This window comes from Mus caroli, unplaced genomic scaffold (genome assembly GCF_978045245.1).
Source record: "Mus caroli unplaced genomic scaffold, Mus_caroli_1 scaffold_1, whole genome shotgun sequence".
NCBI lineage: Eukaryota > Metazoa > Chordata > Mammalia > Rodentia > Muridae > Mus > Mus caroli.
The window spans coordinates 50,290,804-50,318,066 of NW_028227256.1; the positions used below are offsets into that span (position 1 = coordinate 50,290,804).

Genomic DNA, 27,263 nt, shown 5'->3' on the forward strand with positions numbered 1-27,263 from the left:
TGTTGATGGATTTCTGTATATTCAACCATCCTTGCATCCCTGGGATGAAACCTACTTGGTCAGGATGGATGATTGTTTAGATGTGTTCTTGGATTCGGTTAGCGAGAATTTTATTGAGGATTTTTGCATCGATATTTATAAGGGAAATTGGTCTGAGGTTCTCTATCTTTGTGGGGTCTTTTTGTGGTTTAGGTATCAGAGTAATTGTGGCTTCATAGAATGAGTTGGGTAGAGTACCTTCTGTTTCTATTTTGTGGAATAGTTTGTGAAGAACTGGGATTAGATCTTCTTTGAAGGTCTGATAGAACTCTGCACTAAACCTATCTGGTTCTGGACTTTTTTTTTGGTTGGGAGACTATTAATGACTGCTTCTATTTCTTTAGGGGATATGGGACTGTTTAGATCATTAACCTTATCTTGATTTAAATTTGGTACCTGGTATCTGTCTAGAAACTTGTCCATTTAATCCAGGTTCTCCTGTTTTATTGAGTATAGCCTTTTGTAGAAGGATCTGATGGTGTTTTGGATTTCTTCAGGATCTGTTGTTATGTTTCCATTTTCATTTCTGATTTTGTTAATTAGAATACTTTTCCTTTGCCCTCAAGTGAGTCTGGCTAAGGGTTTATCTATCTTGTTGATTTTCTCAAAGAACCAGCTCCTCAATTGGTTGATTCTTTGAATCTAGGGCCCAAACAGGGCACTGCCTCAAAGGCTCTGTGGCTCCTGCCTGTCCCACTAGCTCTCAGGTTCTGTGGTGCACACTCTCACCTGTGCAGACTAAGTACCTAAGTTCCGTGGAGTCCTGGAACCAAGATGGCTTCCTCTGCTCCTGAGGCAAAGAGCTCTTTAGCCAGGCGGACACCTGTCCTCTAGCCGGGAGGGTGGCCGGATGTCTGGAATCTGAAAAGGGTGCTGCCTTAGAGGCTCTGTGGCTCCCACCTATCCCAGAAGCTGTCAGCTTCTGTTGTGCACACTCTCACCTCTGCAGACTAAGTTCAGCGGAGTCCTGGAACCAAGATGGCTCCCGCTGATCCTGAGGCAAAGGGCTCCCAGGCCGGGCGGAGACCTGTCCTCTGGCCGGGAAGGTGGCGGGATCACCTGAAGTCTTAAGATCCCGTGGCTGGTGATGTGAGTAGCTGGCGGGTGTCAGCCGACTCTGCGCCCTAGCTACCCTGGTTCTGGTCGGACCGGAAGAGGGTTGTGTCCCTACTCGGGCTGGGTTTTCTCTCCTGTATTTCTTTAAGTGAGTTATTAAAGTCCTTCCTGGTGTCGTCTACCACCATCATGAGATATGCTTTTAAATCATGGACTATCTTTTTGGGTGTCCAGGACTGGGTGGTGTGGGAGTGCTGCATTCTGATGATGGTGAGTGGTCTTGGTTTCTGTTAGTAAGATTCTTATGTTTGCCTTTCGCCATCTGGTAATCTCTGGAGTTAGTTGTTATAGTTGTCTCTGGTTAGAGCTTGTTCCTCAGGTGATTATGTTAGCCTCTATCAGCAGACATGGGAGACTAGCTCTCTCCTGAGTTTCAGTGTTCAGAGTACTCTCTGTGGGCAAGCTTTCCTCTTGCAGGGAAGGTGCCCAGATATCTGGTGTTCGAACCTGCCTCCTGGCAAAGTTTTGATCCACTCACAGAGGTCTTAAGATCCCGTGGAGGGTCCTGTGTGTACCTTGCAGGTGTCTGCAGACTCTGTGCCCAAGGTACTCCAGTGCTGGCGTGGACCGGAAGGGACTTGTGCCCCTTGTGATCAGGCTGGGTTTTCTGCTTTCCTAATTAATGCAGTCTCAGGTCCAGTGTGATTGGATTGGAGCAGCAGCTGTGTTCCACTCACCAGAGGTCTTAAGATCCCATTGTGGGTCCTGTGGGTACCTTGTGGGTGTCAGCAGACTCTGCACCCAAGCTACCCTGGTGCTGTCGGGGACCAGAAGGGCGACCGCCTTTATTTTAATAGGCCTTAAACAACTCAATAGTTGGGCCATTGCCTAACCTCCATGGGGTTAATCCCGAGTTATTACTTACTAATTCTATGTTCTATGTTGGCTGCTCTGGGCCCAGTTGAGCAGGCCTCTTGGCGAGGGTCTCCAAGCTCCTTCACATGGCTGCTATGCCTATCTGTCTTGCATTCTTCTTGGGCAACCTGTCTCTCCTCTCCTCCACACCCTTCCCACATGGTGGATTTCCCCCTGCTGCCAAGCCTGGGAAATCCTAAAATCTTTTCTCTGTCTGTGCTCCCCAGCTATTGGCTGTTGGCATTTTTATTTACTGATCAGAGTCAACTGGGGGCAGGTTCCCAGAATTTACATGTAGACCTTCTTGTGTTTACAGGTTTTTTTTTTGGGGGGGGCATATTTAGCATTTGTAATATAAGCAGCTACAAATGTTGGTAAGTGGTATAATGATATGAGACAATTCAAGTTTCTCTAGTGGAGTTTTATATTTAAATAAACTTATAGGAACTGGACTTAAATGAGGAAGACAGTTAACAGTGCAGATATTTGTACTTATTTTAACAGTATTCATAATACTTACAAGTCTTACCAAATTATTTCCACAATATGGTCTATTGAATAGCTTCTAAAAACTATGTTTATAGAGGAATATTGATAGAAGTAACTCTGTTACACATATGCTTGCACATGTGTATACATTTACATATGTATATTTCATTTTTAAAAAGTTGCAGTTTGACCCCTTTAATAAAACAATACCCTACTTGGATCGTTTTTCTGCATTTCCTGTTTTTGTTTGCTTGTTTTTGTTTTTTACTACAGTTATTTTAGTATTTCCTACATGAACACTAATTCATCAACTTCAATAAATAACACTTTATTATGGCAATTTCACAGTGTCTGACACAATGTTCATGATATATTATTCTTGGTGTCACACTTAAATGAAGCTCAACCATCAAAAGGAGTCTATCGGTATACTTGAGTAAGAGGAACAAGAAGGAATACTAGAGTAATAACCATCTTTAGTAGGCAGGCTTGTGTGAGCAGTCCCATGCTTCCTGTACTTTGGGGGATAGCTGAGTCTAATAGCTGTTAAACTCCCACTAATACCATGTTTATCAATAACTGGGAGATCACAAATCATTTCTACAAGAATTTGTTCTCTCTTTAATCTTTGACCAGCAGTTAGCTTTTCAATTGGAACTCTTATTTTGCTGGGGGGGGGGGAGGGAGGATGATGAAAAGTGCTGTCTAGAAGGTTCTTGGTATAACAAGAGCATACACACGAATGGTTGCCCCATCAGTTGCATCCCATTCGATCCACCACAAGTGTGCGTGAATCGGCACCAACAGCCATGCATGGAGATACTCGCAGGCAGCACACATCCACTGTGGCCCTAGACTGGAAGCCCATATTCCCAACAGCAGAAGGGAACAATTGTTTTAGGTTCAGTTTCAGGCCAAACAAATGTTTAAAAAGTAAGTGGAAGGGCTTCTTTCTCCTGTTGAAAATAAAGGGAGAGTCCACCCCTTACCCCTCTTTTCTTAGAGCCCCAAATTAAGGAACTTAAAGTTTTCTAAGTATTTTATACTCTCTGATGCTCTTAAACTCTTATTTTATTTTCATTGATGTGTGTGTGTGTGTGTTAGGTGTGGGTGCACACATGCCACAGTGCACCTGTGGAGGACAGAGGATGACTTTCAGGAGTCGCTTCTCCTTTCACCATGGGTCTGGGGATGGAACTCATGCCAGGATTGCAAGGCAAGTGTTGTCACCTACTGAATGTATATTATAGAGAAATGTATATTACTTAGAATATATAATATTTAGAAATGTATATTCTTTAAAAAATCACTTCAAAACACAGTCAGGACCTGCTTTAAGACCCAGGAATATCTCAAATGTCTGCCAACATCCTGGAAGCCATTGCTTTGAAGCATAAACCCAGTGCCTGTGGAAGAACAGTTGCCCTGACTTCACCAGGCTCCTTGCTTTATGGTTCAAAGTCATCTCCTCCTATGGAGGTGTAAAAATTTTGTGTTTCCTCTTACTAAAGTTAATTTGCTAACACAGATGGTCCCCTCCATTAGCAGGCAGAGTGAGGATGAACTACAGAGTGAGGGTGCTAGCTACACAGGCATGCTTCCTTGTAAAAACTCATTTCTGCACATTTGTGTTAGCACAATGCTATCTTCAAGGAAAATTTTAATTTTATCTTCCCTATTAGTCTTTTTGTACTTCACATTTACAGTAGTCACACGTACGGTTTTCAGTGCTTACAGATAAAGGATTTTAACTTCAAATAAAAAGCTGTGTTTGTTTTCTACATTTTAATCCAAATCATATATTAAGATAAAGGGGATTTGCTTTTCTTTAATTTCAAGAGCTTTGTTACTGGTATGAAAAACAAACAAACAGACAAACAAAAAAACCAGCTTGGATGAGTCTAATTTGGTACAGAAAAAAAAAAAAAGAATCCTTCGAAGAATGGAGTCATTTTAACTTTTCAATCCTGAACCAAAAAACCTGCACAGCAGGGGTGGTAGAGCAATTCTCTTCTCATAGTCTCCAGAGAACAGCTAGACTTTAAATCTACATAGATGATAACATTGTGGTGGCTATTGGTTTGGTTTTTTTTTTTTTTTTTTTAATTTTTTTTTGGGAGGGGTATGTTTTGTTTGGTTTAGTTTGTTGTTTTTCTTTTCTTTCCTGTTTATTTCATTGTGTAGCCCTGGCTGTCCTGGAACTGTGCTGTGTAGACCAGGCTAACCTCAAATTCACAGAGCTCTACCTGCCTCTGCTCTGTGTAGCCACTGCCCATTTGGCTACTGTGCTGAACAAGGTTGAGATTAAGAACTGTACCTAAAAGGAACATGGTGAGACACAGAGGTGACTCAGCAGGTAAAATACCCTTGCCACATAAGCCTGAGGACCTGAGTTCAAATCTCTAGAGGCTACAGAGAGCTTGAGTGTGGTGGTGAATGATTATAAAATGGGAGGCTGAGACAGGGAAAGCCCTCTGATACCCCAGATCAGCTACCCTGGAGTACACAGCCCTGAACAACCAGTGAGTCCTGGCCTTTAACAAGAACCAGCTCCTGAGGTTGTCCCATAATCCCGATGTGTGTGCTGTGACATGCAAGTGTGCAGCACATACTCACACATGCATTCACACACGCACACTCATACGGTGATCAAAATAAATAAAGATCCTGTCCCAGAATTTCAAATCCAGTGCAGAAAACAGATGTGTGTGCCTAATTAACTGGAAACATATGGATTTTTTTTAAGAGATCACCTACAATTTTGTTTTTCTTCAGTAATCCTCAATAACTTGAAAACTTCAAGGACTAGAAACAAACACTAAAAATTAGAAACAAAGGCCAAGCTGAAAACTTCTCTCACTAACAAGTCAAATGAAGTCTTTCCTCTAGTTGGCTTAAGCTTAAACAAGATCTTAGTGCTTGGTTTCTGATCCCAAAAGACAAGCGACTGTGGTGCCTATTTTACATATCTAAGCAGATCTGGCCTCCAGGTTCTCCCAGCATCCCTCAGTCACTACCTGGCATAACTTGCCTCCAACCTTGAACTTTCCAGCCCAGGGGCGGGGCTGCCCTTCCCCCAGAAAATCTTCTTTATAATCCAGACCTTTTGTTTTCTTGCTCTTCCTTTCCTCTTCTTTCTCTGCACAAGTGCCCCTTTCTCTATTTCTCCCTCTCCTACCCACTCCCCCTTCCCGGCTTCCTTGGTCCTTAGTCCTTGGGCCAGGGAACTCACCACCAGAGAGCAGCTTCCCAATAAACCTGCCTTTAATATGACATAATCTGGCTTGAATTGACTCATTTCACTCGTGGCTGAGAAATAACATCACTTAATGCTTTTGCTTTTTATATACTATTCAATAGTAAATAATATGTTTTCTATAGATAATCATAAAAATAAGTTGTGTGATTTTCAAAAAATAATCAATATCAGATTTTTGCTTTTGCCCTGGTATCTGGCAGAGTTTCAATGTGGTAAACCCAAATGTAAAACTATAGTTTCAGAGATGGCTGAGAGAGTGTCTGCTTATCATTGGAGCACAAAACTCCTCTCTCCATCCCCACAGTCAATAGGAGATTCTGCAAATGGGGAACAAAGCTAACTGCTTCCTTCTTCTAGAATTATATTACAGTCCTACTGAAAGGTTCAGTGTTGGTTCAGGATATCCCAAGACCAAGTTGTCAGCACAAAGGAGATTTGCCCCAGAGAGACAATGAGCAGGGAATAAGGGACAAACAGAAGCAATAGAAGAGAAGGGAAATAAAAAATAGAGGGGGGAAATAAAAGAGAGAGGGAAGGGCTATTTGTCCTACAAGAGATGGGGAGGGCAAAGGACTGCCTCTGGACAAAGAGGAGACAGAAGCAGCACATAGGAAAATGTTGATTTATAAAGATAAAGGGGAAAACCCGGTGTTTCCTATCTAATTTTAATTGGGCGTTTAATCAGGTGAGCCAGAGTGGGCTTTTGATTTCTGGACTTCAATACTTTGACAGCTGAACCTTGATAGCCTCAGGAAGAGGAAGTGGCCACGTAAGGGAATAGACCTCTGGTGGCTAGCTTTAAGAATGTAATCTAAGGGATTTTAGCAAGGCAGAGAGGGGAAGGGAGAGAAGGGCAAGGCCTGCCAGAGCCACATTTGCCATGTTTGAGATGGCTAGAGTCCCTTCACCTACATCTCTGTAAACCATTATTTCCCAGCTAAAGCTTCACACATCTGTTCTATTTCTGGGAAAATGATGAGTCAAGCTCCCTTAAGCTTCATGGCTGTGACATTCATGCCATCCTGAAATCATAATCAAAACCATCATTTTCCCTAGTGTAAGATTAGCATTCCCTTTACATACCTTTTTAATAAGATGTCTGATTTCTCCGAATTCTCAATGGACAGGATGAACAGGTTAATAAACCAGGTCAGAGAATACTGGTACATGGGCTCAATGTTGGCTAGATCAGCGATGGAGAAGAACAGGATGGAAGAATGGATAGCAATGGGCCGATAGCCCATGCGGGTAATGTCAATCTTTTTCTCTGTCTCCTCAGCCACTTCCTGCTTCTGAGAAATCTCATTAGCCAAAGACTTGGAGGAAGATAATATTTTAATTGCAGTCTCATCTTCTAATATATTGCCTTCTGATAATGAGAGAACTTCTAAAATCTTGTCTTCTATTTCCTTTAACTGCCTAGAATGAAGTACAGCTTTCTCAGAAAAGAAATGGTTTAAAAATCACTTGAAATATGCAGTCTTTTCTAAGAAACAGAGACCTTGTAACCGAAAGAAATGTGTCATGCCATGACAATTATCTGAAAAAGGGATGCTGTGAGATTAATTTCTTATCTTGTGAAATGTCACTGAGACATGGTCTTCCTGCTCAGCTCCCTTAATGATCACTCGTGTGACACCCCGAGAAATGGAGCAAGCCAGTCTCCTCTGCCACCCAGTACCTTGGCTCAGATGGAACTCAAGGTACCACTCCATTTACTTCCAGAATTTTTACATGATTTAGAGAGTTTAATGCTACATAGATATTATGCCCCAAAGAAAACAAATCACTTTGGTTGCACAGTGAACCAAGACACTTCCGTGCAGCACCTTTGTTGATGAACAGAAGACCTGTGCCCATGTCTGTGGTAAGCCTCTGTGTTCTTCCCGAGTCTAAGAAAAAGACTCAGCAATGCAGTTTTCTGAGTTAATGCAGAGGCTCTGTAGGCCCTGAATTAAAAACTTTTCCACTTGGGGGAGGAACTGGAGAGATAGCTCAGCAGTTAAGAGTACATTGCTCTTCCAGGACTTGGGTTCAAATCCCAGCACCCATACCAGGCAGTTCACAACTGTCTGCAACTCCATTTCCAGTGGTTCCTCTGCCATCCTCATGCTTTTCTGGCCTCTAGACACACACACACACACACACACACACACACACACACATATATATATATATATATATATATATATATATATATACATATACATATATATGTATATATATACACACACACATATATATGTATATATGTGTATATATGTTATATAATTTAACTAAATAGATGCTAAATATACTTTACTATAACCACAAAATAAATCTTCATTCTGCACTTCAAACCTTTTGTTGTCAGCTCCTTGTAGTATCAAGGCTTGCTTTTCTTCTTCGAGGTCTGGCCTTTCCCGTGCCACTACGATTCCCAAAAGCTGATCCTGCATTCCCTCAGGAGTTATCATGAAGTTTAACAATGTCACCTATAAGTGAAAGAATGTATTTTGAAAATGCATTGTTTTTTCCACTAAGAAACCTTCTCTGTGTGTGATTCAAGGTTCCATTCATTGAACACATATTGTGGCAGTCATATGAATGAAAATAGAATTCACAGAGATGATAGCTAGCAATGGTACAGGCAAGCCTGACTGTTAATGATAGCCAGCAATGATGCAGGCAAGCCTGACTGTTAATGATAGCCAGCAATGATACAGGCAAGTCTGATTGTTGGATGAAAAACTCATAAAAGCTTATGACAGTCAAAATCAAATACTTATAACAGTTTATGTATTCCCAATTCCAACTGGTCCAATTTCTGATGATCCTTTAACAGTGAAATCAATTAGAATGAGGTTGGAAACAACCCTTACTACAAACTGGACTGAATCTCTTTTTAAGGTTCATTAGAGGTGATATATGAAACAATCTTAGGAGAGAGAGAGAGACAAGAAAAGAGAACTGCTCTCATATGCTATGAATGAAGTATTTTTGTGTTAATGAGCCACTATCCTGCAAGAAGAAGCATTAGGGAATTTACCTGTTTATAGTGCCCATCAAGGGCTATCTGCTGATATCCACTCTATCCAAGTACCTAATTAGTGGAGAGCTGGTGTAGTTGTGCATGCCCATACATAGGACACATCTTTAAAATCATTCTTTCTGGTACTTCCCAATAATTGTGTTAATTTAATGTTCTCTGGAAAACTATTCATAGTACCCCCAGCTCTAGAATGATCTCTACTTGTCACAATTACACTTGTTGAAAATAATGTTTCCCATCTCAGTGTCACCTCAGTCTTCCTGCTCCCTTCCCGCCCTTCTATACCCACCGGTATACACGACAATAAAACAGTAGCTGTCTAGTTCTGGCCACCAAATAATGTAGAAGCTGATAAATACTGACTTGAGCTTCACTTCCTTTTAAATTCTCACTTATTGGTTTTTGTATATTTGCCAGTGTGCTGCCTGTTGATTTAAAATAAAATCTCAATTGTTCAATTTTACCAATGAAGACTCCAGAGCCAGATGTTGGGGTGAAACCCTGTTAGCTCCGAGAGGCAAAGAAAGCACTTGGGTGACTCCATCAAACTAAATGTTCCTCCCTTTTATTTCCTGCATGCCTTTCTGTGCATCCTCCTGACTCCCTCTTACTCTCTAAGGTTTTTTCTTAATAATCTTATGTTCACTTGCAGTCAACTGTTTGTCTGCTCTGCTTCTTGACCTGTGGTTGATTTTATTTAATCCTGTTTACAATATTCAAGCAGAAAGCTCTTGGATTAAAAGGTGTGTCCTAAGGCTGAGCCACACCACAAAAGCACCACCTTAAAGCAGGATTTTCCAGTAAATAATACAATCTCAGTGTGATGGACTATCCTGCAACAGTTGCCCACGTGCCTTAGGGTCTGCAACCCAGAAGACTCTGAAGACCCAGCCTCCTCTACTTCTGTTTGTGCCTTTTACTCCACTGGCACTGTGAGCTCAGTGCTTGCTCTACTGGACACCTTGAGCCCTGGGATATACCACACCAACTCTCCATTTTCTACACTGCAGATTTACCTCCTCACAGACTCCTCCCCAGTGCACTCCGGCCCCACCCCCAGCAGCTTCCTGTGCTTCTTCTTTGGTTCCTAACTTCTTTCAGCACACCTGTGACTAGATGCAGCCATGCATTTATTTGTCACCTGGTCTAGGGTGGAACAACATCCAGTAGGACAAGGAATATTAAAAGTAGTAAATATTCAGGACATAGAGAAAAAGGATCTAACCTGACCCACAGTGACTATGGAGCTTTGCTGGCAAGAGACTATTCCCTCTGCAGGGACCTGCCATTTTGTTTTTGTGTAGAAACTTGCTAACTGGGGCAGGCATCAAGTGCAAAGCAGCTTCCTCTGGTACCCTAGAAAGATGACTCACTTCTCCCACCCAAACCTGATGCCTGCTTTGTGTTAGTGATACCCCGTTGTTCTTTTATCCCATCTTCTCAGTGCTCAGCCTCCAGTTGTTAAGGTTTTTTCTTTTACTGTCTATTTTAATAGACATTGGGGACTTAGTGCTGGCCCCAAGACCTGGAGTCTGCACATTGCCCCTGGGGTGCTGTCCCCAAGTTAATTATGATTGGTGAATAAAGATGCCGACAGGCAATAGCTGGGCAGAAGAGACATAGGTGGGGTTCAGGTTTTGCCGGCTTGCAGGAGAGAGGACCATGAGGAGGGAGGAGAAAGAGGAGGCTGCCATGGAATAAAAGAATAATGTTCAGGAGGGAGGAGGAGCGCTACCATGGGAAAGCTGAGCCAGAAAAAGTGTGGCCATGTGGGCTGGCCAATTGGAGTTAAGAGCAGTCCAGATGGAACCCAGTAAGTAGTAAGTGATAATTTGGTATTCTCGATAGGAACCAAGATTCTAACAGCATGGAGAATAGGCAGTCACCCAGTTATTGTGCTGCCTAAGGCATATTAAAAATATAAAGGCTGTGTGTGTGTTTTGCATCCAGGAACATAAATGGTCTAAGGTGGGGAAGAAACCACAGGCCGGGATTTTAATATTTTTTACTACATCCAGTGACACTTTGTACAGTTTATATGGATGCAGTCACAGGTTAGGATGAGGTAATAATCATGAAAAAAAGTCAAAACTGATCCTATTAACAGATTAATCCTGAATGAGGAGCCAGCTCTACAGGGTATACTCATTTTCATGCAAAAACAGTATTAGCAGTATGCCTGGTTTATAACTTTTGTTTTGCTGCGTACAGACAGAAACCTATTCATTGAAAGCCTAATGATGTCAGATCTTTGAAACCAAGATATTTGCAAATGTAGCCACACACTCACAAAGCATTTAAAATCTTACAGACACAGGAGCAAAATTTCATTTTCATTTAGACAAAAAAGGATGTGAGCAGCATGGCACCCTCCCTTGGAGGCTTTTGAAAGCAAAAGGTACAGGAAAGATCCAAAATGTGGGGGCGAGAAGACACATTTAAATATATAAATGAAAGTTAGTAACTACCTCACCAAGCTTCCTAACCCCCATTTAATCAACCCCAGCAATTAAAATAATGGAGCAATAAAACACTCTGGGGATCTTAGGGATTTCTGTGCTGAACCATACACACATCTGCATCCTCCCTGCTGCAGCTTACAACTTCTGTCATAAGCAGTTATTATCCAACCAAGGGCTGTTTGTGCTCTCTGTGAGACTGCCCTGTGCTTTCCTGGAAAGTAGAAAGGGGGTTTTTCCATACTGCTTATTAATCTTTTTCTTATAACAGCCTTGCGATTTTATTTCCTTGTATTTTATTCTTTTACTCCTTATGTTGAAAAGTTAAATTGTCATGCTAATGTGAACATTCATATAAACTCAGTCCACTAGGCCCCATCCAGAGCACTTTATGGAGACTCACTTATTCAGATTTTTACTTCACTCAATGACATAGTAACTTTTATAATGATCATTTACACATGAGGGGACTGATGCACAGGGACATGGAACAGCATGGCCACGTCTGTGATAGAGCAGTGGCTCAAATTCACACACATAACTCTGTTAGTCTCTTTCCTAATGAGGAGAGAGATACCAGGTGGGTTTGATTTGTTTGTTTGTTTTGTTTTTTGTTTGTTTGTTTGTTTGGGTTTTTCTTTTGAGGACTTAAATAACAGTATGTTTAGCTAGTTAAAAACAGTGGCCACAGCATTTCCATTATGTTTTCAAAACCAAGCTGGACCGTCACACACAAGCATCTAGACCCCATAGCTGTGTTCATCAGTCCATGTGTATACTCTGAGGTTCCAGGACACACTGTGGCCACCACCATGCCTACTTTTCATGGCCCACACATTACATTCCCTCTGCACACACTGTTGTGTGCACAGTGTGAAGCCCTTGGGAACAGGTATCATGCTCACCTATCATGGATGGAATGATTGTCCCAAAATTATCTGCCATCTGCCATTCAGGGGAGGTGCCTGTATTAAATGTTCTCAATAAAAAAGATCTAAGCACACTGGACAGATCTTTTGTTTTTTCCTATATGTAGTTTAACAGATCAGAATGATAATGGTAAATAAATGTTACACTCACTCTCAAACACTGAATGACAACCAGGCACGAGAATAAGGGGATTAAAATAGACTATGGTAAAGCCCCTAACTCCAGGTGGCCAGCCTTAGATCAATGTTACAGCCATTTTAATCTTTGCATAACATGTTAACTCTATCCTTTAAAGGGATTTGTGGTATTAAAAAAAAAAAACAATACTGATCATTCTTTTAAATAATTCTGCAAAATCAGAAAGCAGCAGCAGCCTTCCTCTGAGAAAGGATGGAGTCCTGTTTCCAAGTGTCCATTCCAATAAGGAGCATATTATCATCTACTTCAAAGCAAGAATGTTGGCACATGACACCTGTGAAATCATCCAAGGATGATCGTGCAGATTAAATTCTGGTGGCCGTTCTTCCCAGCACATGATTTCAGGAAGTAGAGAGGACAAATTTCAGCTGTCTTAGGAAGACCTGGTCCTCTTATGTCTGAGTAGGAAAATATGATCAGAGATCAGGAGATGTGATAAGAAAACTTAGGTACTGGCCTTCACTGACGTCTCTGGGAGATAGTGCGGGTTCCTCAGCTTGGTCGTGATGTAGAAGCGGAAGTCGGGAGCATACTCAATTGTGGAGTCTCCAAGCCGAATGCATGTGCTCCCACCCTGCTTGAAGGTCTGCTTCAACAAAAGAGGCTCTAGAATCGGGTCCAATTCTTCTCCCACATTTTCTAGCAACACTAAGGCAGAAAAAAATATTCCATCATACTTAAAATATTGACTAAAACATCCAGTGCTCCAGTTCTTTCAACGCTCCAGATTGTTTCTGTTCCAGTAGCTACCTACTTGCATCTTCAATGAGTACAGAGAAATTATGTCATAAAAACACTGCCTGCTGTGAGAAGGATCGTGAGTAGGTCTACATGTCCTCTACACTTGCTTCTACTTCTACACCTGTTAGCCAAACAGCCTGGCTTGATGGTCTCCACCTGGGACTCACTGTATCTAGGCATGATGGCTGAGAAAACGCATTTTTTGGAACGATTTTAGTGTTCACTGAATTTTTTATTACAAAATAACTCATATCTGGAAACACAGGGAATTATAAAGAAGAAATTGGGCAACTACCTCTAATCAGATTTTCTTCATCTTTCCCTCCTCTGTTAAATAGCTTAGGTTGACATATATAAATTGATTGAAAATGATACAAAACTTCATATAACATATAGGTAACTAATGAATAATTCTCAGTTGAAATTTTCTATCAATTTTTCTATACATGCTTAAGATGAAACAAATATCAATTCTGTCCTAATTATTTTGCACGACATCATAACACAATTATCCTACATTATTAAAATTAACAAACATATTACTGTTATCTTTTAAACAGTGGTGTGCTTTTAATAGTATTATATTTGGATATTTTTCTATTCTAAGACATAAGTATCACTGTAAGCAAAACTTAGCATTTCAGAATATTTTCTTTCGATGTCATTCTCGAAAGGACCAGAGACAAATGATCCCTCACAGTGTTAAACTCTTAGCGCATTTGCTAAGTTAAAGTGTTACACAATGGGGCTTAAATCTCTGACACAGGCAATTCTCAATTCATGTACCTGGTAAGTGTCCCTTGAAGGAATGGGGATAATCCCAGCTGGAAAGAGTGGTCTCAGGACTGAGGGAGTGGTAGATGTTTGCACTACACCTGCAGACATATATTCTTCCCATCCCTGGTTACTCATGACTGAATGAATTTCTACAACTACCTCCCTACCCATTCCTCCACTGCTGGGATCTTGGCCAACAGAAACACAGAAGGTAACTTTTAAGAACTCATTTTCACTTTCTTCTCAGTTATCTTTATAGTTAAAAAAAATGAATATACCATAATGAATAACTATGCTAATTTTCCACTGTCTAAATTATTCTTTTCCCACCATTATTAATGACACTGTGATTTTTTTTTTCTCTAAAAGTCTGTTCCTGATTCTGTTCATGCTGGTCCTAGAAGTGAATGCACAGCCAATTTTTTTTAGATACTTTAAGTCACATTATAAACTACTTTCCTGAAAAGCTGTGAGACAGAGCTGCAGGAAGACACTCACTTCACTGCTAATAGACCTATCTATAAAAAGCTTGATACAAAGCAAGGAAGGGGGATGCTGACAGTCAAGATAGGAAAACTCAGGAAGGTCTAGATAAGATGCTATCTCTCACTATTTTAATGGAGAGTGTCAATAATCTGTGTAGATTAACTTCTTCTCAGCCGTGTTTAATTATCATACTATATATACTTTATTGATTGATACAGTAAATGCAGGTACACCTAGACTTTCAACATCATCAGTTGTCAAACTTTTAAATTACAGACTCTTTAAACTTTTTTTCTTAAAGTGGGTCTTATTTTAAAACTCAATACGGCAAAAGAAGAGGGAGACATGGCTCTCGTTGAAGCAGAGGCAGGGGGATGAGGTTGGCAAAACCCTCTGCCTCTCCACCCAGGCTACATGTGAAGAATAAGGGATTTAAAGTCTTGAATACTTTTTAAATACCCTGAATAGGCCAGTATCTAAAGATAACTTCTCAAGCAGAAGGAGCTTTAACCTTGTATGTTTTCAAACTTTTACTTGATGGTTAAATATATGTTAGAGCTTGACACCTTTCTATGAGAATTTAAAATTTTCACTCCTTTCTGATATTCAATGTTAGAATACATGGTGAGAAAAAAAGAAAAGAGAGAGAGAGAGAAAGAAAAAGAAAGAAAGAAAGAAAGGAAGGAAGGAAGGAAGGAAGGAAGGAAGGAAGAAAGAAAGAAAGAAAGAAAGAAAGAAAGAAAGAAAGAAAGAAAGAAAGAAAGAAAGACATTATCCAGAGGCAGAAGACTTGAGAATTCTGTCCGGCATTCTTCTCATGGGACATGCACTCCTAGCTAACCATTGAGATTTCTCTAATATTTCACCTGCTTTCTTCTTCTTTGTCTCTTCTTCCTTCTTCTTTCTTCTTCTTTCTCCTCCTCCTCTTCTTCTTCTTCTTTCTTCTCCCCCTCTTCTTCTTCTTTTTCTCTTCTTCCTTCTTCTTTCTTCTTCTTTCTCCTCCTCTTCTTCTTCTTCCTTCTCCTCCTCCTCCTCCTCCTCCTCCTCCTCCTCCTCTTCTTCTTCTTCTTCTTCTTCTTCTTCTTCTTCTTCTTCTTCTTCTTCTTCTTCTTCTTCTTCTTCTTCTTCTTCCTTCTCCTCCTCCTCCTCCTTCTTCTTATTTTTATTTTTATTTTTGGTTTGTTTGGTTTTTTTTTTTTTTTCGAGACAGGGTTTCTCTGTATAGCACTCGCAGCCTTGAACTCACTTTGTAGACCAGGATGGCCTCGAACTCAGAAATCCGCCTGTCTCTGCCTCCCAAATGCTGGGATTAAAGACATGAGCCACCACTGCCAGGCTTCACCTGCCTTCTTAATAAATGACATGGTAAGAGCTACAGTGGGATTCCAACTTTCGTTGATAAAACACTGAACCCTATTTAAGTCTGGTTCACAGTGTATAAGAAACATCTTTATAGGTCTGTGCAATGTTGCTCGCCCCACCCTGTACACTGTGACCTGCAGTCCTCTGTTCTCTCCTGTTGCATCTCACTGATGGATGTTTAAGATGCCCAAGGTAGTCTTTCTCTCCCATGATTAGGATGCATAATTTTAAAAGCATTAGATAGTTTACCTCTATTACCTACCCTATAATTATGAAATTTAAACATAAAAAAAATCTATAACTGAGATTCAAAAAATGTCAAGAATGACAAGCATATGGTCCATTTTACTTTTATCATACCAAACATTTTAATATTTAAATTAAATAATTTCAACTGCTTGAAGAACTTAAAGTGACAATTCTGTCTAAAAATTCTCTCTGGTATTTCTGAATTCACACAGAGCATCACCTATGGCTTTCTCATTATGTTTTAAGATATTATAAGTAAGCCACTTATCACATTCTGAAAGATCCTCAGTAATTGAAAAAGTCAACACAAGCTATACCACTGACAAAACCCTATGGACTGAGCAGCCATCTGACACTAATTATACAATAAATAATAAGTAATTTCTCCCTCACATTACACAACTAATGTGTAGGTGAGGAAACTGAGTCATTGAACTAAACACTGAATGGCAAAGGCAGAGACTCTGGATCCAGAACTAAGGGGCCAACCCAGAATACCACTCTCGTCCTTATGTAGGAGAAACTCAGTTCACTAGTCCTCCTGTGAGGGATTCTCACTTTCTGTCTTTATTATATTAATAAATGAATGATTCTGACACTACACAAGCAATATATTTGAAGAGTAGAGATTATGGCTCCCTTTTTGTGTAGCTCCTACCTCACCACAATACAAGTTGTTCTATATCATACTGAAGTAACTATAAATAATGTACTGCACACTGTTGTAAAAAATTAGGACTTTGAATTTTTACCATATAAAATGATGTTTGATGATATAAATATGTTTACAAGATTTGACAGAACATATGTGTATGAACATTGCATGGCATACCATAAATGTGTACATTTATGTGTCAATTTAATGTGAATTTAAAATAGTTTAAAATTAAAAAATAGTATAGAAAGAAATACCATGTGTGTGTTTGCATGTCTGTGGACAAAGTCTTAAAAATAAATTTAGATTTTAGATTTTTTTCATTTCATGCTTACACTAAAATCCTAAAATTGTAATTAGAACTTGAAAGCAAGCTTATTACTAACAAATAAACATCGATGGTATGGGACTGCCAGCATGCTTGTTATGTCCGTTGGAGCTATACAGCTCTTACAGCAAGAGGGACCTGAGGAACTTCTTCTGGAGCCACATATGCTATGGTTTCATAAGTGCTTGTCTTTATTTGGCTAAGTTCGATAAGCCACACAGGTTTAAAATAGGACCCAATTAGTGCAGACTGCAAGCACGATGCATTTTGTTTTGGCAAGTGTGCCACCTGCACAAGACCTTGATTTAAGACAATTCTTGTCATTTTTCTAATCTCTCCATTGCAAATGCCAGATGATAGACATGCAGAACCTGTTCAATTTCCCTGGTGCTTTTGTAGCATAATTCAAGAAGAAACAGAAAATGAAACTAACTGTTGTATTCAACTATGCTTGGCATAGCAATATCAAGTAGGCTTTTTAACTGTAGAAGATTAATAATGAAAACTGAAGAAAAGCAGGTAGATACAAATTAAAACAGCCAACTTAGAGGCAGCCCCACAACTGTACTTTGTAACTCCCTGTCTTCTAGAGGTTTACTGTCTGGGAGGTCCTCGTTTGATTATTAATAAGTAATGAGAGTTCAGCCAGGTCATCACTTAATAAGCCAGGTGGAGGTGGGACACACCTTTAACCCCAACACTCAGGAGGCAGAAGAGGGTAGATCTTCGAGTTCAAGGCCAGCCTGCTCTACAGTTCTAGGGCAAGAGTTCTAGGACAGTCAGAGCTACACAGAGAAACCCTGTCTTCAAAAAGCCACAAAAAAATACCCAAAACACAAAACAGCAAGCCTGACACAGATGTTTTCAAAACACAGTTACAAAGTGTGTGCTTATTGTGCTCTGTCTGGGCATTTCCACACCTGCACTTGTTACTCATCTTACATACCAGGAGTTCCAAACTGGATACAGTTTTCCAGAGTCCTGACATAGGAAGGGTCACTTAGTTTAATGAGCTGAAGGCTATTGGTTTTCTCCATGTTCTTGATCCACTTATTAGCCTGACCTTGAGGGTCTATCATCAGAGGCCACCGCCTTGCATTCCTGAAACAGAGAAGAGAGATAATTCTGGTTGGACTATAATTAGTCTCACTTGACTGCACTAGTCAGTCTCAGATGACTCTAAGCTTGGCCTTTGTTAGTAATGTTTTACACCTCCACACGATGGAAAATGATTTTCTTGACGCAGGCACATTTAGTCTGAGCAAACTGATAGAAAAACTGCCAAGGCCATTTCACAAAGTTGAAATGAATCCTTTAACTCTTTTTGGAATATTACAGTCTCTAAATTTTAAATTACATGCTATATAATATATTCAGTTCTTGTAAAATATGCTCCAATGAGACTTTACTTTTTACCTAGGCTTTGTTATCAATTAATCCTGTGACCTGAGCAGCTTAGTTCATTTCCTTAGCTTCTGTGTGTTGATGTTTGTACAAGAGAAAAAAAATTGATTCATTCCTAGTCTCTCTCTCTCTCTCCTCTCTCTCTCTCTCTCTCTCTCTCTCTCTCTCTCTCTCTCTCTCTCTCTCTCTCTCTCTCTCTCTCTCCCTGCCACATCTCCCTCTTCCCCCTCAAGTCTCCCTCTTCCCATATCCCTCTCCCCTGTCATCTCCCTCTCCATCCCCTCTCTTTCCATCTCCCTCTCTCTCCCCCTTCATCTTCCTCTCTCTCCTCCCATCTTATCCTTCATCCCTTTCTTTCCCTCCCCCCTTTAGTTAAGTTATAATGATTTAAGAAAAATGAGCAGCATAGTTTTCTATCATCAAACTTCCAAAGTAGTTGTGAACACTGTAGTGTTATAACCGTGGACCCATCTTTGTTTCGAACACTTAGACATTTAATGTCATCTATGTAGCTCATTGTATACTTGCCTTGTGATTGTGAGCTTCCTAAGTGAAGATATGAACTCATGGAAAAACTCTACCCACTGATTTATTCCCACTGAAAAATGTCAAAAGCAAGAGCAACAGTCATCAGTACTCAGCTTATGTGTAGAAACGGGGAATCAGAAGTTATCCAGCATCTGACACATTCTTGAGAGATGCAGTCATGTAGCTTCCTGCTTTGTGTGAAATGTAATCAGCACTTAGTGCTTTAATAAATACTGGCCAGAACTGTGGCCAATGTTTTTTAAGAGGAAGCACAGAAAATTCATGCAGAATGGTAGAAGGGCAGTATGGGAAAATGGGAAAGGATTGAGGGGAAGAAAATAGGAATAGAACAGGATGGTATTAAATTCACTTTGTATGAATCTAGAATGTCATTGAATAATTTATCTCCCCAAATTGAAAGTAATCAGACCAAAGATTAGTATGATATCTTAGATACAAGTAATAAGAAGAGAACAGTATGCTTCAGAAAATGAAAGGATATGAAAGTAAATTGTAAAGAAATAAAATTATAAATATGTAAAGATTTTCAGCTTGTCACATTTTAGAAATATTTCTAAGTTTGGAGAAATGTGTGTTAAGTTCAGCCTGCCTCTGCCTCCCAAGTGCTGGGATTAAAGGTGTGTGCCACCATGCCCGGCAAATGTGTAGCCCAGGCTGTCCTCGAACTTGCGATCCTCCTGCCTCTGCCTCCTTCAGCAAATCCTACCATTGTGCACCACCACAACCGGCTCCAAGACTTTTATCATGAAGTGGTGTTGGACTTCGGCAAATTCATTCTTAGCATCTAATGATATGATCATGTGTTTTTTTTTCTTTGAGTTTATTTAAATAGTCAATTATGTTGATGGATTTCCATGTATTGAAACATCCTTGCATCCCTGGGATGAAGCCAACTTGATCATGATGGATGTTCGTTTTGATATGTTCTTGGATTCGGTTTGTGAGAATTTTTTGATTATTTTTCCATCGATATTCATTAAGGGAAATTGGTCTGAAGTTCTCTCTCTTTGTTGGGTCTTTGTGTGGTTTAGGTATCAGAGTAATTGTGGCTTCATAGAATGAATAGGGGAGAGTATATTCTGTTTCTATTTTGTGGAATAGTTTGAGGAGTATTGGAACTAGGTCTTCCTTGAAGGTCTGAAAGAACTTTGCACTAAACCCTGGGTCCTGGGCTATTTTTGGTTGGGAGACTATTAATAGAAACAGTCGTTTCTATTTCTTTAGGGGATATGGGGCTGTTTAGATCATTAATCTGATCTCGATTTAACTTTGGTACCTGGTATCTATCTTGAAAATTGTCCATTTCGCCCAGGTTTTCCAGCTTTGTTAAGTATGGGCTTTTGTAGTAGGATCTGATGATGTTTTAGATTTCCTCAGATTCTGTTGTTATATCCCCCTTTTCATTTCTGATTTTGTTAATTAGGATATTGTCCCTGTACCCTGTAGTTAGTCTGGCTAGGGTTATATCTATCTTGTTGATTTTTCTCAAAGTACCAACTCCTGGTTTGGTTGATTCTTTATGTATTTCTTTTTTGTTTCCACATTGTTGATTTCAGCCCTGAGTTTGATTATTTCCTGCCTTCTATTCCTCTTGGGTGAATTTGCTTCCTTTTGTTCTAGAGCTTTCAGGTGTGCTGTCAGGCTGCTATTGTATGCTCACTCCAGCTTCTTTTTGGAGGCACTCAGAACTATAAGTTTTCCTCCTAGGACTGCTTTCATTGTGTCCCATAAATTTGGGTATGTTGTGGCTTCATTTTCATTAAACTCTAAAAAGTCTTTAATTTCTTTATTTCTTCCTTGATCAAATTATCATTGAGTAGAGTGTTGTTCAGCTTCAGTGTTAATAAAGATCAGCCTTAGTCCATGGTGATCTGATAGGATGCATGGGATTATTTCAACATTTTTGAAGCTACTGATGTCTGTTTGGTGACCAGTTATATGGTCAATTTTGGAGAAGCTACCATGAGGTGCTGAGAAGAAAGTATATTCTTTTTTGTTTTAGGGTGAAATGTTCTATAGATATCAGTTAAATCTATTTGGTTTGTAACTTCTGTTAGTTTCACTGTGTGTCTGTTTAGTTTCTGTTTCCATAATCTGTCCACTGATGAGAGTATGGTCTTGAAGTATCCCACTATTATTGTGTGAAGTATAATATGTGCTTTGAGTTTTAGCAAATTTTCTTTAATGAATGTGGATGCCCTTGCATTTGAAGCATAGATGTTCAGAATTAAGAGTTCATCTTGGTAAATTTTAGCTATGATGAGTAAGAAGTGTCTCTCCTTATCTTTTTTGAGAATTTTAGGTGGAAGGTCGATTTTATTCGATATTAAAAAGGCTACTCCAGCTTTTTTCTTGGGGCAATTTGCTTGGGAAATTGTTTTCCAGCCCTTTACTCTAAGGTAGTGTCTGTTTTTATCCCTGAGGTGGGTTTCCTGTATGCAGCAAAAAGTTGGGTCCTGTTTATGTAGCCAGTCTGTTAGTCTATGTTTTTTATTTGGGGAATTGAGTCCATTGATATTAAGAGATACTAAGGTAAAGTTGTTGTTGCTTCCTGTTATTTTTGTTCCTAGAGTTGGAATTCTGTTCATGTGGCTATCTTCTTTAGGTTTGTTGAAAGATTACTTTCTAGCTTTTTCTCAAGCTTAGTTTCCATCTTTGTGTTGAAGTTTTCCCTTTATTATCATTTGAAGGGCTGGATTTGTGGAAAGATATTGTTTAAATTTGGTTTTGTCATGGAATACCTTGGTTTTCCACCTATAGTATTTGAGAGTTTTGCTGGGTATAGTAGCCTGGGCTGGCATTTGTGCTTTCTTAGAGTCTGTATGACATCTGCCCAGGATCTTCTGGCTTTCATTGTCTCTGCAGAGAAGTCAGGTGTAATTCTGATAAGTCTTCCTTTATATGTTACTTGACTTTTTTCCATTACTTCTTTTAATATTTTTTCTTTGTTTTATGCATTTGGTGCCTTGATTATTATGTGACGGGAGGAATTTCTTTTCTGGTCCAACATATTTGGAGTTTTGTAGGCTTCTTGTATATTCATGGACATCTCTTTATTTAGGTTGGGGAAGTTTTCTTCTATAATTTTGTTGAAGATATTTTCTGGGCCTTTCAGTTGGAGATCTTCCTTCTATAGACATACCTATTATCCTTAGGTTTAGTCTTCTCATTGTGTCCTGAACTTCCTGGATGTTTGGGGTTAGGATCTTTTTGCATTTTGCATTTTATTTGATCATTGTGTCCATGTTTTCTATGGAATCTTCTGTACCTGAGATTCTCTCTTCCATCTCTTGTATTCTGTTGGTTATGCTTGCATCAATGGCTCCTAACTTCTTTCCTAGGTTTTCTATTTCCAGAGTGGTCTCCCTTTGTGATTTTTTTTTTATTGTTTCTACTTCCATTTTTAGATCCTGGAAGGTTTTATTCAATTCTTTCACCTGATTGGATGTGTTCTCCTGTTTTTCTTTAAGGGAGTTATTTATTTCCTTCTTATAGTACTCCATCATCATCATGAGAATGACTATAGATCCATATCTTGCTTTTCTGGTGTGATGGTTTATCAAGGACTTGCTATGGTGGGAGAGTTTAGTTCTGATGATGCCAAATAACCTTGGTTTCTGTTGCTTCTGTTCTTATACTTGCCTCCTGCCATCTGATTATGTCAAGTCCTAGGTGCCCCTCAGTATATCTGATTGGAGCCTGTCCTTTCTGTAATCCTGGTTGGTTCAGAACTCCCCAGAGTCTAGCTTTCTCTGTGATCCTGTGATTCCAGGCTCCTGTGAACCTGAGATTCTGGGTGTGTCAAAGTTCTTGGATGTCAAACTTCCTCTGAGACCCTGAGATCCTGGTGTGACCAAGCTCCTGGGATCCTGGAATCCTAAGATTCTGGGTGTGTTACAGTGCTTGGAAGTGGTACCTCCTCTGGGGGACCGTGGGGCTCCCTGCTGTGTTCAAAACCAAGGTAGACCAGCACCGACCAGAAGGAACCTGAGCCACTGGTAGGGAGGGTTTCCTGTGTCCCTGCTTCTGCTGGCCCAGGCCCCTCATGGTTGTTTTAGAACAGGTGTTACATTCGACTCACCAGTGATCCTAAGATCCTGGCATTCTAGGGTGCCCAAGGTTCATGCCCATGGTGACCCGAGGGTGGTGCTGACTGGAAGGAGTTCTATGATTTCTTACCTATATCACCTACCGAAATTGTGTAGTTCCTTGAGGAATGGGTACATGCTGATTCTTAGTTTTCAGTTTACATTTGATAATTTTTAATATGGTTATATTTAATAATAGTAACTTAAAATAGCAAAAATATCTGGCAAACAATACAAAAAATTTAATTGTTGAAAACTTTAAATTTTCTACATGGTTGTCTCTACAGAGAAAACATGGCTCACTGAAAAGTACTTGGTGATACAGACCAGGATAAGCCTATTTAACACTGCCTCTTCCATTGATTACCTATGGCATACCCCTCCCCCCAAAATCCTGTTCAAATTATGAATTTTAACTACTTTCATATTCTAAGAAATGGATAAACGGGCAAATGACAAAAAATGTATTAATAATCAATAGAAGGCCATGAATAACCTGGATTTTCTCCGTTTTACTGGCTGGATTAACAAAGTCACTTTATAGCAGCTGTAGGGTTGGGGTGGGAGTCTTTCTCAAATTGGAGAATGATAAAATGTCCATGTATCAGCCAGTAAGCATGGGGCTGAGACTGGAGGCGGAGTTGGGTCGGGGGAGGGGGGAGGATATAACAATTGATTTGGGTGATATAGTTAAGAAATGATAGAGTTACCATAACAGAATATCGCCATTCTGTGAACATACCATAAATGTAATGATGATGAATTGTTAAAGAGATTCTGAAAGAAAAGAGATGTTTGCTGCCCCCCTCTTACACACACACACAGAGAGAGAGAGAGAGAGAGAGAGAGAGAGAGAGAGAGAGAGAGAGAGAGGGAGGCTGAGAACTATGACATAAACCTGGGTCCCAGACTAGCCTCTGGCTAGTGTGTGCTCAGAATCAGACCCAAAAAGCTTGTCAAACCCTTTTGAGTCTGAGCCAACACTGGAAAGCATCACAACTAGAAGACAGATATTAATTGACTTGTCTAACTCCTAAAACCAAACTCAGTCTTGCCCAGAGGATTTTTAACAAGACCTAGGTTTTCATACTCAGGAGGTCTAGAAAAGGCTACTCAGTATGCAAAGAACCAGAATACATTTGCTTCCCAGAGGAACAAAGACACTGAACCAACTGGACACAGAGACAGCTCCAGAGCAGATAGCACAACTATTCTTTAGGAAATGAGGGTGAATATGGTTTAAGCAAATAGTAAAACGAGAATTTCGAACTGAAAAACTTAATGTCTGAAATAAAGATTCTATTGTGGGCTCCATAGTAAAAAGGAGATGACAGATCTATTATATCCCCATATTTCCAGATAGATGAGCAGAAAATGAGCAAAACCAAACAAGGAAGAGAACAAGACTGAGAATAAATAGTGCCTCAGAGATTTATTTATTTGATGACCTCTGAATTCTGAACATCTTTGCCCCAAATGCAGAGGCACCCACATTCATAAAAGAAACATTATTAAAGCTCCAATCACACATCAAACCTCACACAATAATAGTGGGGGACTTCAAAATCCCACTTTTGTCATTAAGACAAAAACTAAAAAGAGAAACAATGAAACTAACTAAAGTTATGAACTAAATGGATCTAACAGATATCTACAGAAACTTTCACCCAAAACATACAAATATACTGTCTTCTCAGCACCACACAGAACCTTCTTCAAGATTGACCATATAGGGCTGGAGAGATGGCTCAGTGGTTAAGAGCACTCACTGCTCTTCTGAAGGTCCTGAGTTCAAGTCCCAGCAAACACATGGTGGCTCACAACCATCCGTAATGAGATCTGATGTCCTCTTCTGGTGTGTCTGAAGACAGCTACAGTGTACTTAGATATTATAATAATAATAATAATAATAATAATAATAATAATAATAAAAAGATTGACCATATAATTGGGCATAAAGCAAATCTCAACAGATGTAAGAAGATGGAAATAACACATTGTATCTTATCAGATCACCATCAATTAAAGCTGGACTTCAAGAACAACAGAAAAAAAAAGCCAAAAAGCCTACATACTCATAGAAACTAAATAACACTGAACTAAATGGATCATTTGGTCAGGGAAGAAATAAATTAAGGACTTTCTAAAACTCAATGAAAATGGAGGCACAGCATACCCAAACTTATTGGATATAATAAAAGCAGCACTAAGAGGAAAGTAAATAGCATTAAGTGCCTTCATCAAGAAATTGGAGCTATCTCCTACTAGCAACTTAACAGCACACCTGAAAGCTCTAGAACACAAAGAACCAAACACACACACGATGGCAGGAAATACTCAAACTTATGACTGAAATCAACCTATTAGAAACAAAGAGAATAATACAAGGAATTAATAAAGCCAGTTCTTTGAGAAAATACACAAGATAGAGAAATCCTTACCCAAATTAACTAAAAGGCAGATAAACCATGGCCAAATTAACAAAATCAGAAATAAAAAGGGAGACATGGGGCTTTGCAGGAGCACCTGGGGGAACCATCTTGGTTCCCGGATCCCTCTGAGACTAGTCTACGCAGGTAAGAGTGTGGACTACAGAAGCTAATAGCTTTTGGGACAGGTGGAAGCCACACAGCTTCTGAGGCAGACCCCGTTTTGGGCTCCAGACATCGGGGCACCTTCCCTGACAGGGGAGAGGTGTCCACCCCTCCAAGGAGGGCTTTGCAGGAGAACCTGGGGGAGCCATCTTGGTTCCCAGATCCCTCTGAGACTAGTCTGCACAGGTGAGAGTGTGGACTACAGAAGCTAACAGCATCTGGGACAGGCCCTGTTTTGCGCCTTCATCTTCTGCCAGGAGGCAGGTCCGAATGCCAGATATCTGTGCACCTTCCCTGCAAGAGGAGTGCTTGCCTGCAGAGAGTACTCTGACCACTGAAACTCAGGAGAGAGCTAGTCTCCCAGGTCTGCTGATAGAGGCTAACAGAATCACGAGAGGAACAAGCTCTAACCAGAGACAACTATAACAAATCCAGAGATTACCAGATGGTGAAAGGTAAATGTAAGAATCTTACTAACAGAAACAAAGACCACTCACCCCACCCAGCACTCCCACCCCACCCAGTCCTGGACACCCCAACACACCCGAAAAGCTAGACCCGGACTTAAAAGCATATCTAGTATGGTTTTGTTCATTTCCATCACCTGTTTGGATGTGTTTTCCTGTTTTTCTTTAAGGACTTCTACCTGTTTGGTTGTGTTTTCCTGTTTTTCTTTAAGGACTTGTAACTCTTTAGCAGTGTTCTCCTGTATTTCTTTAAGTGAGTTATTAAAGTCCTCCTTGATGTCCTATACCATCATCATGAGATATGCTTTTAAATCCGGGTCTAGCCTTTTGGTTGTGTTGGGGTGCCCAGGACTGGGTGGGGTGGAAGTGCTGCGTTCTGATGATGGTGAGTGGTCTTGATTTCTGTTAGTAGGATTCTTAGTTTGCCTTTCGCCATCTGGTAATCTCTGGAGCTAGCTGTTATAGTTGTCTCTGGTTAGAGCTTGTTCCTCAGGTGATTATGTTAACCCCTATCAGAATACCTGGGAGACTATCTCTCTCCTTAGTTTCAGTAGTCAGAGTAATCTCTGCAGGCAAGCTCTCCTCTTGCAGGAAAGGTGCCCACATATCTGGTGTTCGAACCTGCCTCCTGGCAGAAGTACTGTTCCACTCACCAGAGGTCTTAAGATCCCGTGGAGGGTCCTGTGAGGACCTTGGGGGTGTCCAGAAACTCCGAGCACAAGCATATCTCATGATGATGGTACCTCTACTATCATCAAGGAGGACTTTAATAACTCACTTAAAGAAATTTAGGAGAACACTGCTAAAGAGTTACAAGACCTTAAAGAAAAATAGGAAAATACAACCAAACAGGTAGGAGTCCTTAAAAAAAAAAAAAAACAGGAAAATACAATCAAACAGGTGATGGAATTGACCAAAACCATACTAGACCTAAAAAGGGAAGTAGACACAATCAAGAAAACCCAAAGTGAGGCAACGCTGGAGATAGAAACCCTAGGAACGAAATCTGGAACAATAGATGCGAGCATCAGCAACAGAATACAAGAGATGGAAGAGAGAATCTCAGCTGCAGAAGATTCCATAGAGAACATCAGCACAACAATCAAAGAAAATACAAAACGCAAAAGGATCCTAACTCAAAACATCCAGGAAATACAGGACACAATGAGAAGACCAAACCTACGGAT

General features: G+C 40.1%; 1 protein-coding gene across 2 annotated transcripts in view; it reads right to left on the reverse strand.

Annotated features, from left to right (window-relative positions):
- The window catches only part of LOC110288425 (dynein axonemal heavy chain 7-like), a 356,931-nt gene that overhangs the window by 90,041 nt on the left and 239,627 nt on the right, over positions 1-27,263 (reverse strand). For both annotated transcript variants that reach the window (XM_085837237.1, XM_085837233.1), the window contains 4 exons: positions 17,921-18,075; positions 12,834-13,024; positions 8,099-8,232; positions 6,842-7,177 (listed from right to left, as the gene is read on the reverse strand). In XM_085837237.1, coding sequence (XP_085693363.1) covers positions 6,842-7,177; positions 8,099-8,232; positions 12,834-13,024; positions 17,921-18,075 — 816 coding nt within the window. The remainder of the gene's footprint in view (positions 1-6,841; positions 7,178-8,098; positions 8,233-12,833; positions 13,025-17,920; positions 18,076-27,263) is intronic.